General features: G+C 40.8%; 1 protein-coding gene across 8 annotated transcripts in view; it reads right to left on the bottom strand.

Annotated features, from left to right (window-relative positions):
- slc4a4a (solute carrier family 4 member 4a) overlaps nt 1–16,620 on the bottom strand; it is a 49,644-nt gene that overhangs the window by 31,816 nt on the left and 1,208 nt on the right. For 7 of the 8 annotated variants that reach the window (XM_086030611.1, XM_086030615.1, XM_086030616.1 and 4 more), the window contains exons 2-4: nt 14,325–14,587; nt 12,919–12,997; nt 7,211–7,284 (exon numbers count right to left, since the gene is read on the bottom strand). In XM_086030611.1, coding sequence (XP_085886737.1) covers nt 7,211–7,284; nt 12,919–12,929 — 85 coding nt within the window. In that variant the 5' untranslated portion in view covers nt 12,930–12,997; nt 14,325–14,587. Of the gene's footprint in view, nt 1–7,210; nt 7,285–7,367; nt 7,387–12,918; nt 12,998–14,324; nt 14,588–16,620 lie in introns of those variants that run through there. The other variant, XM_086030613.1, reaches the window with a different exon arrangement.

Genomic DNA, 16,620 nt, shown 5'->3' with positions numbered 1-16,620 from the left:
ATATTCGGAGAATTTGTAACAATTCAAGAAAAAGTTTTAATACTATACAGAAAAAGATTTTTGATAATCAACCCATTAAGACCAGGAGCACATAGTCGTGATCTGCTACAGGGGCAGAGATATCAATTATTTTGAGGGTGTTGGAATTTCTGGGAGAACCTCAGGTATAAGAGGGTGATTCTATAGTCGCTCCCTATGTTTTGGGGAGATGTTGAGCCAGGCACTTTACGCCTTAATGGGTTGAATTGGAATTTTACGGGAGTAAAGTCGCAAGATTATATCAGCACAGTTCTTCAAGGAATGAAGTCGTAATAGTACAAAAAAAAAATACAGTTATCGTTTATAGTTTTCCACAAACGCCAAGAGGAAACTGAGTAAATTGTAGTCCAAAAAGAACCTAGACCAGCGCTTAAGCGGAGTTGAGTGAGGAATCTTCTCACGTGGCTCCCAACAAATGCGAGGGAGCCGAGCGTGGGCTCGTAGAGGTTTCAGTACACTGTCAGTGCAAATATTTGGACTGAAAAAGAAGTAGCATGTAATAGTGAAGCTGGGCTGAATAGCAGCTCGGCGCGCCGGCACAGGCACAGATGCGTACGGCACAGGCAGTTTTTACGGACGGTCGCGTTCACCCTCATTAAAGCACAAAGAACAAATCTGTTTGCTCAAAGCATGCCACTTAAGTGGACTTGAATGCCAACATGCCAACCAATAATATTTACTCTAAATGAAACAGACAGCTAGACACCATTTATTCTTGGCAATGTTTGGGCATTTACATTTTGGCTGGAGAACAACCCTAGCCCTAGCCAACCCTAACCCGCGTGAGTGCATTTGAATGCCAATATGCCAACCCATAATATTTACTACAAATGGAACAGACAGTTTGAATCCATTTATACTGTTTCACGGTATACATTTTGTATGACGACTAACCCTAACTGACCCTGATCACTTTTTAACCATGGCTACAAACCTGACAGTGACACTAAACCTACCCTACACCCCTACCGAAACCGGTAAAACTAATAGGAAAACTGACGTAAACATTTACACTCATGTTTCAAACATTGCTACAAATCATGGCAGTGACACTAATCCTAACCTACAGAACTACCCAAAACCCTAAAGCTAATGTGAAACCCCTAACCCAGGGAAGCCTAAGTCCGGTCCTCGAGAGCACCAAGCCAGTCTGTTTTATATGTTTACGTCCTCCAACACACTCGATTCAAATGATCCGCTCATCGGTAAGCTTGGCAGAAGCCAGATAACGATCCTGGATCTCAAGGACCGGACTTGGCCACCCCTGCCCTAACCTAAACCTTTACACTGATGACGTTTTTAAGCATGGGTACAAACCCTAACTTCTGACCATACCCTAATCATAACCAAACCACAAGCATAACTCCAAACTAGTGACAGATGGACAAAATGGTCCATAAAATTGAAGTAATACAATGAGAATATTTTGAAATGTATTTAGATACATTTTTAGATGAGCAGGATAAATATTACATAGTAACTGATGAGAAAATCTGTCTGATTTGTGACATGCTTCCAGCCAGGGGCAAAACAAATCTTTACCATAGACTCTCGTTACAAGTTGTACATACGCATTAGCTATTCTTCAGTACCAGGGAAAGGAGCATTTTGGGCGCAAGATTCCTGCGCTCAGAGCTGAAAGGGCTCTAAGCACGCAGTAATTTCGAGTTCGCCGTTCAGTGGTGTGTGAAGTTCCAGTCTGGAGGTAAACGGAAGACATAATGCCAAAAAGAGCAAAGTTGACTCTGCTCATCAAAATTGATTTGCTGCCTGCTGGAATTACCGAAAAAAGTAACTGCTAGCCGTTTAGCCTGGAGTAAACGGCGAAGCGGTCTACATGAAGCATTCGCTCATGGATGAGCCTAAACTCCCCTAGATCCCAACGTGACATTACAAACATATAAAAGTCTACTTGAACCCAAACACTCCTTTTAGTGGCTTTTCGTTGAAATGGTGACAAATACGTATTGCAAAGCTTAACATCCATGCAGTGGGAGAAGACACCAGGGTAGTTCCTGTTCAGTCGCTTCACTGTTAGCATCAAGTATGGGCAAGCTTGCACTGTACCTCCATGGGCCCTGCTCACTACCACATGGTAGGTACTGTGAAAACCAAGGTGCGGAAGTGCCTTAAACACTGATAGCTGCAAACCCTAACCGTGACATGAACCTCTAACCAAACCCTAAACTTAACTGAAAGCCCACATCTGGATCAACCAATGATAAAAACCATCATCTAATTGATATTTAACCCGGCCAGGACAACTGATGATGACCAAAACAAAAGTCACTTTAGTGGCAACCCTTCAGAACAACAAAAAGAAAACAAAACGCTCTATATGTGATTGCTTTCAAAAGTCAGCCACGTGCCTTACCAGGAAGTGTCGGAGCCCCATCACCACCCCCAAAAAAACGACAAACAATGGTGGTCTTTTTGCGCACAACGACATTCATTATTCACTCCGAGAACAATGGAAACAACTACAACAATGCATTGTGTTTCAGAGGGCTTCGTCGAAATACAACAAGGGTTTAATCCTGTGACATCCATGTATCCGTTGTCTATGCCAGTTAGGCTCATTAGAGTCTTGGGTGAGCTGAAGGCTATGCGAGCTGACTTTGGACAAGAAGCAGGGTACACCCTGGACTGGTCACCAGCCAATCACACGGCACATGCTATAGACACAAACAAATATTCACACAGTCATTCACACCTAAGGATAATTTAGAGTCTTCAATGAAGACAAAATGTCGGCTGTTCGATTATTTTTTTCTTGACTTTTGGGGGGAGACAGCAAGGTTATTTGACTTTTGGTCTCGTGTTAGTGATATGTGGCCCCTGGGCACAAAGGTTTGCCTACCCCTGGTTTAGCTGGAAAGTTTCCCATATTTCAGGGCATTATTTCAAACCAGCATGGCCCACACTTGGGCTGCTGGACTGGGAGGCTTTGGTTTCAACAAGGCTGGCACCTCGCTGTTGTTTATGGGACAACACCACAACACTAGATCAATGGAAGTCTTGCCTGCATACTGTAAAGCCCCACCCTTTTAAAGAGCACCTATTATGATGTGACGCCCCCAAAAATAAATACTGTAAATAAACTGTTGCTGACTCAGCACAAGCCCAAAGTTGCATAGAACTATACTGTTGTGAGGCTTAAATTAACTCGCATTACATTACAGACCTTAACTGTCTTGTTTGTATCTTCATTCGCATTGACTTGACAGAACTGAAATGTTCTGAGGGAACAAGAGGCCTAATCTAACAGAACTCTCAGCTGGATCTAGTACTGACCAGCTTTTTCAAAGAAAGGATCTCACATTTGGATCTTGGTGTTGCGCAATGGAGTTGTTTTTGATGTTTGGAAAGAAGCAAGAGAGCGAAGTGAAAAAAGATGGCGTACCTATGATGCCTAGACCGTTTTTCAATATGAAGAATGCAAAGTACAGCCTTGTGAACGGTACAGAAGTATAGTCTTCCTAAGACTGTACGCAAGAACATTATTCCTAAGAATGCGAGTCTCTTTACTAAATTGGCGCGCCTATGTACTTGTTAACAGCACATCAACTCTGATGTATTTCCATGATAGCGGCACGAAATGCATTTTGGGATATGGATATTCCTAGCCAAGCTTTCACAAGTATCCAAGCAATGCTTCCTCGGTTTAAGCTAGGTGACAAGAACAACATTGGGGTATTCCGTGTTTTCTTGGTTTACTTATATATTCAATTGGAACAAGACTTGGGCCACGACTGATGACATTTCAAAAGATGACAAGGATGTAAGAGCGGACAAAAACGCAAATTGAGAAACTGCTTAAGACTATCCTACGTTAGCTTTGCGCTTTTCACTTCTGATTAAGGTTTAGCGAGACAAAATGTGATTGCTCCTCATGTGAAAATTTGAAACTTCAACACGGCTGTTTGCGCAGATCGATGAGCAATAAAAGACAGCGAGGAGGAGGTGAAGGAGTTAGTCAGAGCATCAGAAAGGAAGATTTGCACCACGCCGCAGCAGCTTTGTGGGACTACTTCCTCTTCTTTCTCTCATTTGGAGAGCTGAATGAAGCCCAAGCGTTGGACCTGGCATGGAGGTTTGTTTAGCGCAATGGATTTCTGAGCGGAGGCAACGGCGAGCATCCGTCACCCGCAGCAACCGGCAGCAGGACTAGCCCGGGGACGATATTGGCAGGTAGCCGCCGAACACAGAGCGCATGCTAATTATGTAGGCAACACTGTAAATATTGTGCCTGTTTACTGGACACTGAATGGATCATTAGATTTTCTTTGATGGATTTTGTTGTTTTTCAATTGTAACATTCAGTTTGAGAAAACTTTATTTGTCTCTGTGGGGCAAATGTAGTTTCAGAGGGACCTGACGAATGCGGACAAACATTGTATTTTACATTTTATTTTCTATCAATATAATGTTTGAACTTCATGTTTATCTCACTTCAATGAGAAAAAAAAACATTTTTCATTTCACCTTTAAGATTTGAATTCTCTTTTTGCTCAATTGTATTGCTTCCTTAGTTTCATGACACTTTAACAATTTGATCTGCATTTTTCTCCCTACACATGATTGTCATATTTTTAGCTTAACCTTATCCCTCTTGTAGCACGACTTAATGTTTTTACTTCCCTTTCTCGGAAATTGCATTTTATGTAACAATCAATTGAACTGTATCTTATCTTCTTCACAGCAACAAGACATGCTCTCATTATCCCTAGATGGCATATTTAAATGACAGAACACCAAAATGTTTAAATTCCAAGCAAAGGTCAGAACTGCACTATTTATCTTTAACTTCCACACTCTGTGATACGACGTCCCGAGGGTCTGATGAGATTAAATAGGCCTCCAGAGCTGCTCTGCCAAGGTCCATCACATCTGAAATGTCACGCTGCCTCTTTTTTTTTTTTTTTTTTAACTTGTATCAGTCAAACTTAGATCAACTCTGAGCTCAGAGAGATAATTTTTCCAGCAGATGATCCTGACATACACAGGAAGTGTGAGTGGGTTCAAGCTGAGGTGACAGCTGACAAAACTCCAGTGTGCCTTCAGCATGGACTGTGTGGTGAGAACCATCTGCGCGACGATAAGGGCTACTCTTTTCCGTACTTCACTTTATTGTGATTTTAGGATATATATATGCAGTGTCTTTGAAACTGGTAGCCCATGTCCCATCACATGTTTTTGCACCTGAGTCGGAACCACTTGATTTTGAGTATCTGCCGACACCGAGTCTGGAGCCAAAACCTCGGCAATGCATCAAGAAGAAAAAGAGAGTGCATTCATTGTCTACTAGTCTTCATTTTCTAATTTGAATAAAAGTATCCCAACATGATATATTTTTATAGAGCTTTAAGTCTAGTCCAACAGTAGTTCAAAGCAAGTATCAAAAAATATTATCATTACAGTATTATAATTATTCAATGTTTTATTCACGGTAGGAGTAAAATTAGAGAGCTTGACCCCACTCCAAAGAATGCATATCAAAGATGTAGGTTAATTGTAGGTAGTGTACCTCTCTCATGGTGTGTTGCGTAGTGCTATGCAATATGGACAACATGTAATTTTATGTGCCTATAAAAGTCTACTGTATTTCACAATTATAGTATTTTCCCTTAAAATTACGTAATAATAATAATGGCATTTTCTCTTAGTTTTTCTAAAATGAAAAAAGTCTGATAAATTCCCCATAAATTCTGTTGTGTACCAGATCTTTTAATATTGCATAGACCTTTATATAAATCCGGTTTGTGAATTTGTTTTTACCATTTTTTGCATTTCTAAATGTAAAAGTATGTACTTTTTCTCTAGTTCTCCAGCTTTGTTTTTAATTATAAACAAAATCATATATTTAAAAATAAAAGAAATATTACATTATAAAAATACATACATTAAATTATTATTTTTAATATTTTTTCACATTCCTATTATTAGAATAATTATGTCCTAACGAATTGTCAATGGACACGTCTTTATGATACAGAAAAAATAGTAGCAGTAATAGTAATTTTGTGAAAAACAGTAGCAATAGAAAGATATCAAACCATTACATATATTAAAACTAGTCATAAAACACAAACTAAATGGTTAAAGACTGCAATAATGGAACCTTGTTCACAAGCTTAATTAATTGTGCATCTGTGTTCATGAACTAAAATATTCACAAACTAAAGCTTTTTTTCCTATTAAAAAGCCTGAAATAAAATTAATCGGTGCAGTAGTATCATTTTATGTGATCATTGGTGATAGAAAGTCTTACTCTAACACAAGTTCATAGGACATGCAACTTTTTGATACAGAGCTTGCTTGTACTAGATGCCACTGAGGTGCAGGTGTAGCTTATGAAGTGGCCCAGTGTACTTATATGGCAAAAGCAAGTTCCATCTGTTAATCATACAGCTTAGCTTAGTTTAGCTTAGTCATTGTCACATATTGCCATGGTGATTGGATCCCCAATAAGTGCTGTCAAACGATTCTGCAAAGTCTTAAAAACACAGTCAAGGGACATTATAATATTACAAAAGAAACAATCAAAATGATTTTGATTTAGATGAAATTAGGGAGGAATTTTGACGTTCTGACGGCCAATAGTGTGGGTCATACATAATTTTCCATTTCTGTTCTCCGCTGAATTGCTCCCATACTGCCGAAGTAAATAAGCTTGGAGGGATATTATTATTACTATTCATGTTTCTTCCTCCCCTTAGAGCCACACAACATTAGCATTAGCAACAGTATTAGCGATTGCCACAGTTTTTCTCAGTCCATCACCGGAAAAAGAACTCACTTGAAACAGTTGGAGGAGGCTGCTGACATTTTTTGCTTTATAGTAAAAGGTTTTGTGCTGAACACTGACTGCTATTTGGGATTGTTCATAATTCTCTCCACTTTGTCTAAGACCCCAATTCCATCTGAAGAAAAACAGCCCCAAAAGCACCTGTTAATAAAAAAAATACAAGTGCCTGGTAACTTTACAGACATCCACCCAAGTTTCATTTTACCCAGATTTTGTTACTTTTAACATTAAACCAGTTACAGACACCTGATGATACATTATATCTTAGAGTGTTTTTTGTCTTGTGGATTAGTGAGGTAAACACATGGCAGCTCACATTTTAAACGAGTGAGGGCGTGTGAAAAACGGCGGCGTTAAACATACCTTCCACCTCCTCCTGGTCGCAGATGTGCTTGACGAGGGATGCCCCGCGGTCCAGCACGGCCTCGTCCTCCATCCTGTAGTAGTAAAAGAGGAAGAAAGACTGCTCACATCTCTCCTCCAGCGACAGCGTGGAGCCATAGCGTCTGGGCTCGTTCACCTGCAGCAGGTTGGGACTAGGACTAGGGTTCAGTCGGGTGCTGCTGGTGGCGCTCATGTCGCCCGCCCTCCCTAGCCCCACCGCCACCCCCCAATTCAGGGAACCTAAAAAGGTTCCAAAAGGTGAAGAACGCGTGTCGCGCTTGTACGAGGGCAAAGTGCGCAGCCGCTGCGCCGCGGGTTGTGTAGTGGAGTTAATCTGGTGGGTGGGAGGTGAAGGCAAGGACAGGAAGTGTCTGCTAATTGGGTTAGCTCCCGCCTTAATGTAAACAAACAGCAGACATTTGAACTCATCATAATGACCACATTATTACAGGGAACCACAGGGATGTGTACCAGAGCCACACGCTATAGATGGAAATTTGACATAGAGACCATTAAAAAAGTGAACATAAACATGTCTTCTATATGTGACATACTGTATCACAGAAAAAAAGACAAACCCTGACAAATTTGAATAATAAGAAAAAAAAATCAAGTATATGATATGAGGCTTCAAAATTTTGAAAAATCAACTCTCTGCTCCAAAATGTTGTTAACTGTCAATCGAATACAACCTGGAACAATGGACGCTATTTCATTTTCTTATACATACACATAACTAAAGCCTCCAGTGGCTGGAATATATCACATCGGGTCATTGCGCTTTAGAGTGCAACAACAAGGCACTCTAAAGCGGTCACACCAGCATGAAGTCCAACCCTTGCTGGTCATGTCTGACATTTTTTTCTGTTGTTGTTTTTACCCTCGCTCTTCCGCCATCCTCTGGGTGACGTGTGAGCACTTATTGCCGATAACGAGGCGCTCGAAAGCAACAATGCCAACGGACTATCCGAAGGGAAGATGCATAGCTAGCTAGTTAGCAAACCGCACATCACAATTGTGCCAAATATCCACTGATAAGAACAAAGGCACTGAAGTGGGTGAAGGGAGACTCATGCCCAAGCCAAAGTGTATCACTAGGCATCGTTTTAGACACGCCCCCTTAGAAACAGGAAAAGTTCAAATGAAATTTAAAACGTATTAAGTATTCATAAACAAATCTATTAATTCCTTTTGAAAAAAATGCAGATTTCCAACTGTCAACAGACAAGACTTGTTGATTCATGTAGTTCAAGAGTCTTACATTTCAGCCAAGTTAGTATAAAGTCCTAAAACTGCCGGCCAATTTTAAGTGTGACTCCAGCCAAGTCACGTGACTCGAGTACCCCACCCCTTGTAAAAAGAGACGTCAAAACAGCAGTCGCTAATTAGTAAAACACACACATAAACATACTATAAAACCTGTCCATCTGCTCGGTAATGCCCATCGTCCCCGACCTACTCCTCTTCCTGTTGCTCGCCCCTCCTCCAAGGCACAAACAAGTGGGGCATCACATGCCTGTCTACTCATCCGCCCTTACAGGATTACGCCAGCTTTGCTTAAACGACAAGTCGTAACACCCACGACAACACACACGCCGCTCGGTTAATTAATGCCGAAATGAAAAAAAAAATAGGGAGTGAGTCAGCGGGATTAATGCTGACACCATTCTTAGACAATGGTTAACACACAATCAATACAGGTCCACAGGAAATTATTAAAACAACGTTATTTTGTCGGTCCAGGAATGTAGGCTTTAATGTTTGACTCGTGGTAAATATCCTCTGTGGAAATGCGACGGGATATTTACCATGAGTCAAACATGAAGACATACTGGTCTCTGCTCAGGCTTTACATGGACGTTTTAGTGGACGTTACATGTATAACGTTCATGGAAGGGCGGTTGAACGACTCAACAATTTTTTGTAGTCGACTATAATGTGATTGAAAGCGGAGTCCAATTCTATTCATCGTCGACATCATGGATATTTTTTCAGGACAGTACAGCTGTCCCCATCTTGTTTTGCGCCACGGACAGGTATTTCAACTGACAAGCATGATAAAAATTCAATTCCTTAAATAAAAGTCGCTATTACACTAATTGCAGTAGGAGTCGTTTGTGGGAGTCCTTTGCGTTATGTTATTCTTCAGCAAACTGCCCAGGCTCTTCTTGTACTCAATAGGATAGCATGTTGTAAAACCGGACATTGTTGCCAGGGTAAAAAAAACTCAGCAATTCTTGTCAATTTCAAGCAGATGACCAAGGTCTTTTCATAGTGGACATCTTATGGTCTCAAAAGTCTCAGAATAGTGAATGTCTCATAAATCTTAACTAAACTCTAAATTTATAGTGGGCATTTAGTCCTAATCTACACCTTGCGGATGTCCTTGTTTCACCCTCACTGAACATTCCAGCTCTAGTGTGCTGATTTCCCAATAGTGGCCAGCCCAGATTGTTGCTACCGTCATTGCCATCTGTTGATCAAATTGGGGTACAACAAGCCAACCTGGGCTCAAACTAAACTCCTTAGTTCACACAGAAAAAAAAACATTAAAAGCTATATCATGTAGCATATTGGGATAATCTTCAATCGGGAGCAGACTAGGCTGGTTTCGCTTTTGATATGATACATAAGGTGGATAATATCGTTTATCGTGATAGTTTCTGGGCGGCGCGGTGGTCGGCTGGTTAGCACGTCCGCCTCACAGTTCAGAGGTCGTTGGTTTGATCCCGGCCCCGGCCTTCCTTGGTGGAGTTTGCATGTTCTCCCCGTGCTTTTGTGGGTTTTCTCCGGGTACTCCGGTTTCCTCCCACATTCCAAAAACATGCATGGTAAGTTGATTGGACACTCTAAATTGCCCCTAGGTGTGAGTGTGAGTGTGGATGTTAGAGGCCCCTTAGAGGCACACATCTAACACGAATACTACTGTACATAGAATAGTTACTCTTTGTAAAATCATTTTATTTCTTGACATTCTCTTTAATCAAGTTTTTTTACTTTGCTATTTTAGTTTAATCCAAAACGTGTAACAAAAAAAAACTGAATTCAACTCACAGGCTCCTTGAATTGCACTTGGCGGTAACGTTATTGTGTTAGCTATAAGTGCATTTTTTACACATGCATTGAGAAATGTATTATGATAAATTAGATATGTTAAAAGCACGCATTTAGCACGCATGCATGTACAGTATTTTGGCCATATCTAAATTGGTATTTTTTTCCTCAGGTCTGCTTAGGAAGTGTGTGGTCCTATGCGCCCCCCCCCTCCCCCCCCAAGTAGCACAGATGAAGAATTGTGCCCCCCTCCAGCATTTAAGTTGCTCATCCCTGAAATATGACTAATGTAAGCGGATCACACGAGCTTTGCTTCTGATACACCACTAAAACAATAAAGGTGGATGGCCTCTTTTTTCCCAAGGTTCTGCTGTAATCGCTTTAATGTCCTCTACGAGCACTTTGGCGTGATTTCAACAAAAGGGGGGGAGAAAAAAAACAATAAAACAACCGGAGGTTTCATAATGCCAAAAACGATCCGATGGAAATGACGTGCCGTTTTAAAACAGCAGACCAGCGCGAGCAGCTGTGCAGGAAATAACTCTTGTGAAATACATTCCAGTGGAAAATTATAAGTGTTCACAGATTTTCCGTGGCTCTGCGTTATAAAGGAGTGTATTAACGATCAATAAGCCGGACCGGGTGTATTACTTTGTACTCTGGGCTCGCTATCTGTCGCCTTGCCGAGATAGTCTAGCTATCAGGCCTCTCCGTGCCCAAACAAAGTCAAGTAGCCTGTATTGTGCGTCCTTTGAGTCCAAGCGAGCCTTGGAAACATCAACAAGCCCTGGAGGCGTCTTACACTATACGGTGTCTGCGAGACATTGTGTAAGCAGACATGCGTCGCTTGTGTCCTGCACGCCACTCCATGTGTGGGTATGATGAGTGTGTGTCTAAGTTCACCAGAAAGAATACTGCTCCGCTGTGGTTGTGTTGATGGTCGCCTGCAGTGATTGAAAGCGTGGTAGCTCAGTCAATCTGATGAGGTGAGGTGGGTCGCTGCCCCACTCGGATCCCCATGCGAGCAGACCGTAACGTGCACGTTTAATCGGGACCCGCGCCATCATGTAAGAGTTTGTTTGGAAGTTTCGGCAAATGAGTTTCAAATGTCGCAATTGAGTCGAGCGTCAAATGATTCATTCTGTGAGTGTTCTGTGGTTTTGGGCAACACTATTTCCAAATTAAGATATGAAAAAGGAAATAATGACTGTAACAATATACAGTCGACCACCGCATATGGGTGGTTCGGCACCGCGGATTCACGATAGTCAGATTTTTATATGTGTTTTCATCCATCCATCCATTATCGATACCGCTTATCCTCACAAGGGTCGCGGGGCGTGCTGGAGCCTATCCCATCTGTCTTCGGGCAGTAGGCGGGGGACACCCCGAATTGGCTGCCAGCCAATCGCAGAAAAAAACATCCGCACTCACAATCACACCTAGGGGCGATTTCCCCCCCAAAAAATCTGAAAAACAGGCATCCGGTCTGTCAGTAACGGACTGACGAGACTGTCACTGACAGACGCGGTTAGTGACGATTACACTGACGGAATCCATTTCCGTTATTCAGCGATCTTCACTATTCACAGGCCAGCCCAGTCTCTATCCATTGAAATTAGCGGGGTTTGAATGTATATTATGACAGACTTTAATGTAATAATAACCACTACTAATAATTACTTAATAAAAAAACAAGTCAATAGTTTTGTAAGTAATAACACAGGTTAAATTATTTTCACACGCGTTGTTACAATGCACAGCTTTATTATGCAATGTTATGTGATGTTACATTATGGAATGTTATGTTGAGTTAAAAAAACAAAAAAGAGCCACAAAATTCAAATAAAAAGTTCCGTTACGTTCTTTTGCGTTCCTTTTCGCTCCATTGCGTTACATTACGTAATACTGTATGTTGCGTCGCTTACTGTTACGTTGATTTAAGTTGCATTATGTTACGTTTTGATGAGTTCCATTGCGCCGTGTTACATTGTGTTGCCGTGTGCTTTGCTGTCCTGGGCTATGTTACAATATGTAGCTTTACTTACTGTAAGTTGCCCTCATGTTAAAATGTGCCGCATTTTAACGTATTGTGTCACGTTATATTGCAATACACTGTATAATGCATTATGCTACATTACGTTACGTTGCATTAGGTTATGTTACAGTATGTTGAGTCACTTAACGTTAGTGTAACATTATGTTGTTGTCAAGTAAGTAAGTAAGTTATTGTAATATTAATGTAATGTTATGTCAAGTTGCATTGTGTTTTGGTGTATGGCATTATGTCCTTTGTTCTTTGTTAATTTGACCATCAGTATGCCGTTACTTGTTAGCAAACAGAAATTAAACTCCCTATTACTTCCGATGGGGAACAAAGAGGTGAGCCGCCTGTGATTGTGTTTTCAAGCACAAATTTACCCTGGCGATTACATGGCTGCAACTTGTATGGATGTTAAACTTTAACACGTTTACACTTCAACTGACCTCCATCGGACCAGCTCACCTTGCAATACAGTCAAAATGATTCAACGTTTCGCCCTTTCCCAGAAGATTCATCCCTCATTTACTGCATGTCATGGTCTGTACTGACTGCCACCGCAATGTTCCCAAGATTGTCAGAGGTCACTTACTTTTTGCTCATCTTGTCAGACGGCGAGTGATGATTTTAGTGGTCAATTTGCTGAGCGGGACCCAGGCTGATGTTCGAATCTGAAGTGACACGCACACAGTCAGTGTTACAGCTTCCCGTTAGATGCACACAAGTGACCTGATATGGAATGAACATTCTCTTACTTCTGTTGCACCATCTGATAGCATCCGTGATAATGTTCACGTTTGAGTTACAAATCTAAACTATTAAAGTTGTAGTTTTCAGTGCGGGCTGTTCCTAATCATTTGGCTTGTCTGTTAAGATACATGAGAAGGGTCAAAGATGCAACAATTTGGACAAAATACAACAAAAATGAACAGTCTTTAAAAGGGATATCAACAAACATCATGTGTCATCTTCCAAACCGCTTACCCTGTACAGGGTCGCGGGGAGGTGCTGGAGCCTATCCCAGCTGGCAATGGGCGAAAGGCAGACCGCACCCGGAACTGGTCGCCAGCCAGTCGCAGGGCACACACACAGACACCGTCACTGAGCGGGAACCGACCCCACGCTGCCCGCACACAACTCAGGCGTGTGTACCACTGCACTATCAGTGACTCAATAAACATCATTATGGATATAATAAGCTCCAATACAAGAGCTGGATCAAAAATGATGCCTTTAAAAGCATAATAAAGTTCCATTTTGATTGACAGTGATCATGCCTGGGTCAGTCACATGAGCATATATAGTATCACAATTAACATGCCGGGAAAGTATTCTGACGATGTCTAACCTCAGTTATTCCAACCACTTATTTGCTATATTTGTTGTACTATTAAATGTAGGTGTACAACAGAAATGTATACTGTACATACCGCAGAGTACAGAATAATCACCTTACGACCGCAATTTTACAAAGTGATTCCAGGGGCAAAATAGCCTTTTTTTTTTAAACGTTAAGATAAACATTTTATTTTTGTTGTTTCCTTTTCCATAATTTAGTTTTTGTAATTATTTTACTAACCAATAAATATTGAGATGAAAAGTCTGTTTTCTTCTTTTTATTTGATTACATTTTGCAAGTATTTTTGAAGTAGCATATGATCCATTTTAATGGTGATTCCAGTAGAAAAAAATAGAGGCAAAAATGTTCTCGAAAATGTGCAAATATATTTAAACTATTTTTTATTCTCTTCTTTTACTGTCATTAATTAATGACTTCAGTTTTTTAAAACCTCACTGATAAAAAGAATGACTGTAGTAGCTGCACTGGGTCATACTGACCGGTGAAACAAACTCAACACAAACATATTAACTTGCAGTACCTAACACAAACATGTACACATGCATGAGATACATAAAGTATTTAAAAAGTGTCTCGAAAGGCGATGAATGACAGCACGACCTAGTAGGCGACCACTCGGTTGTGTGTCAATGACTTACAGCAGGAAGTTAATCTTTGCCTCCTTGGCTCTCCGTGCGCGTGTCTCTCAGTCTCAGTCCCACCGTGGCCACAAAGGTGAACAAGTGATCGTAGGGAAGGAGCGCCGCTCCAGTTTGTAAGTGACGCTCGGTCGACCGCCGGCCAGGCCACTCCTCCCCTTCCTCCTCCGCCTCTTGCAGCTGGGGGAGGAAGAGGAAGAGGAGAAGGCCCGCGCCGTTGCTGCTCCATCATCATCATCAGCAGCAGCAGCAGAAGCAGCCCTCTAAGATATAAAAGACATGGTTAATGGTAAAATAACATTTACAACCTTTCCAGGGTGCACCATGCTACTCGCCCAGTTAGGTGATATACTCCAGTTCACACACGATGATAGTATGTTCAAGTGCTGCACTGTAATACTTATATATATATATTGAAATTGAATAAATTTTAAAAATGAGTGAAGTCAAAATTTCAAGGCAACAAATTTCGATAATACTGTAGTTTCACTTGGGCAATTCGACAAGATATTTTCATCTTTGCAGTTGTTAAAACTGGCTTTGCCGCATTTCACAACAAAGAAATTAGTGTTTACAGATCTAACTGTCTTTGTATTTTCTCCCATCTTAAAGATATCATTAAAAATGATTCAGCAAATTGTTTCAGGGAAAACAGCTTGCTTGCTTTGTTGTGCTAACTAAAATTGCTGCCAGAAATGTCAATAATTTACATTTTAAAGTCGTTTCAACTTAAATGACTCTTTTTGCCCCCCAAAATACATCCATCCATCCATTATCTATACCGCTTATCCGCACAAGGGTCACGGGCGTGCTGGAGCCTAACCCAGCTGTCTTCGGGCAGCAGGCGGGGGACACCCCGAATTGGTTGCCAGCCAATCGCAGGGCACACAGAGACAAACAAACAACCGCACTCACAATCACACCTAGGGACAATTTAGAGTGTCCAATCAACTTACCGTGCATGTTTTTCAAACGTGATAGGAAACCGGAGTACCCGCAGAATACCCACGCAGGCATGAGGAGAACATGCAAGCTCCACACAGGGAGGCCAGAGCCGGGATTGAACCCACAACCTCTGAAATATGAGGCGGATGTGCTAACCAGTCGGCCACCGTGCCCCCCAAAAAATACATGTTGAGTTTTTTTACAGCATATAGAAAATGGAAAATACAATAAAATTAAATAATGGTTGTATTGTAATAATTTTAATATTTGTCATTGTCAATGTTGATACATTTTGTTCAATAGCAAAGAATCCCTTCCAATGCATGCACTTACAGTCTTTGAAAGGCACAGTCTAGTTTCAATTTACAGCGCCATCTGCTGGTGTAACATTGTGGGACACTACAGCAGGCATCTTCAAAGCATGCATTTTTACTACTATTACAAATTTTCTTGATTTCCATTTTCTAGGCTTTCTAGACTGCTTATAAAGGCTGCGCTGTTTGTGTAATTAACAAAAAAAATGTATGCATACATATGCAAAGTCTGTTTTTAAACAACTCAACTGTTAGCGATATTCAATGACCTCCTGATATAAATGAATGAAAATAATATTCAGCCATTCCAGCCTCTCAACAAAAATGTTCACATGTTTTTAACAAGATAACAAACACATATAAAGAGTATGGATAAAGGATAAAGAGTATATGCACAGTTTGAGTTCAAATAGCCATTTCTTAAAGAGGAAGTCAACCCAAACGTACCTTTTTTTTTCAAGAATATGTTCTATGCGTGCCCACTAGTTGAAACGCGGCATTCTAAATAATAATGCGTTTGTGGAATATTATATTATATAATATACATTTTTACAACATGACTGACGCTATAGACGGGCTAGCAAACTAATTTCATTGTTTCGCATTTTTTAAAGAGCAAAATGTTTAACCAACCATACATTTTCTGTCTAACGAAAGTAGCCTAGATTAATGCTCATATATAATGTGATGGGCTGACAGAAATTTGCAGAGATCTTACGCTAATTGTAAACCTTCAAACAACTGCTACACTAACACATAGAGAAGCACATACAAACAGAAAATGCCAAATTCTAGATTCTGACTTGCCTGCACGTTGTTAAAAAATATGATCACTTACAAAGTTTTGAGATAGTGGGGGCATGAACGATGAACAGCGACATTGTATGGTTCACTGTATTAAGTTTATAATGGATTTTGTCATACACTGAAGAAACCTTAAATACTCCGTACATGAGCACTAGGCAAAAGTGCTTCTCATCATTTTGCATTTTCCATCGGTGCAAATGTGATGTTTTTATTCACAACACATAATATTG

This window comes from Filicampus tigris, chromosome 5, assembly GCF_054856515.1.
Source record: "Filicampus tigris isolate MCC_2025a chromosome 5, RoL_Ftig_1.0, whole genome shotgun sequence".
Taxonomy (NCBI): domain Eukaryota; kingdom Metazoa; phylum Chordata; class Actinopteri; order Syngnathiformes; family Syngnathidae; genus Filicampus; species Filicampus tigris.
This window is presented reverse-complemented; position numbering and strand designations above follow the sequence as displayed.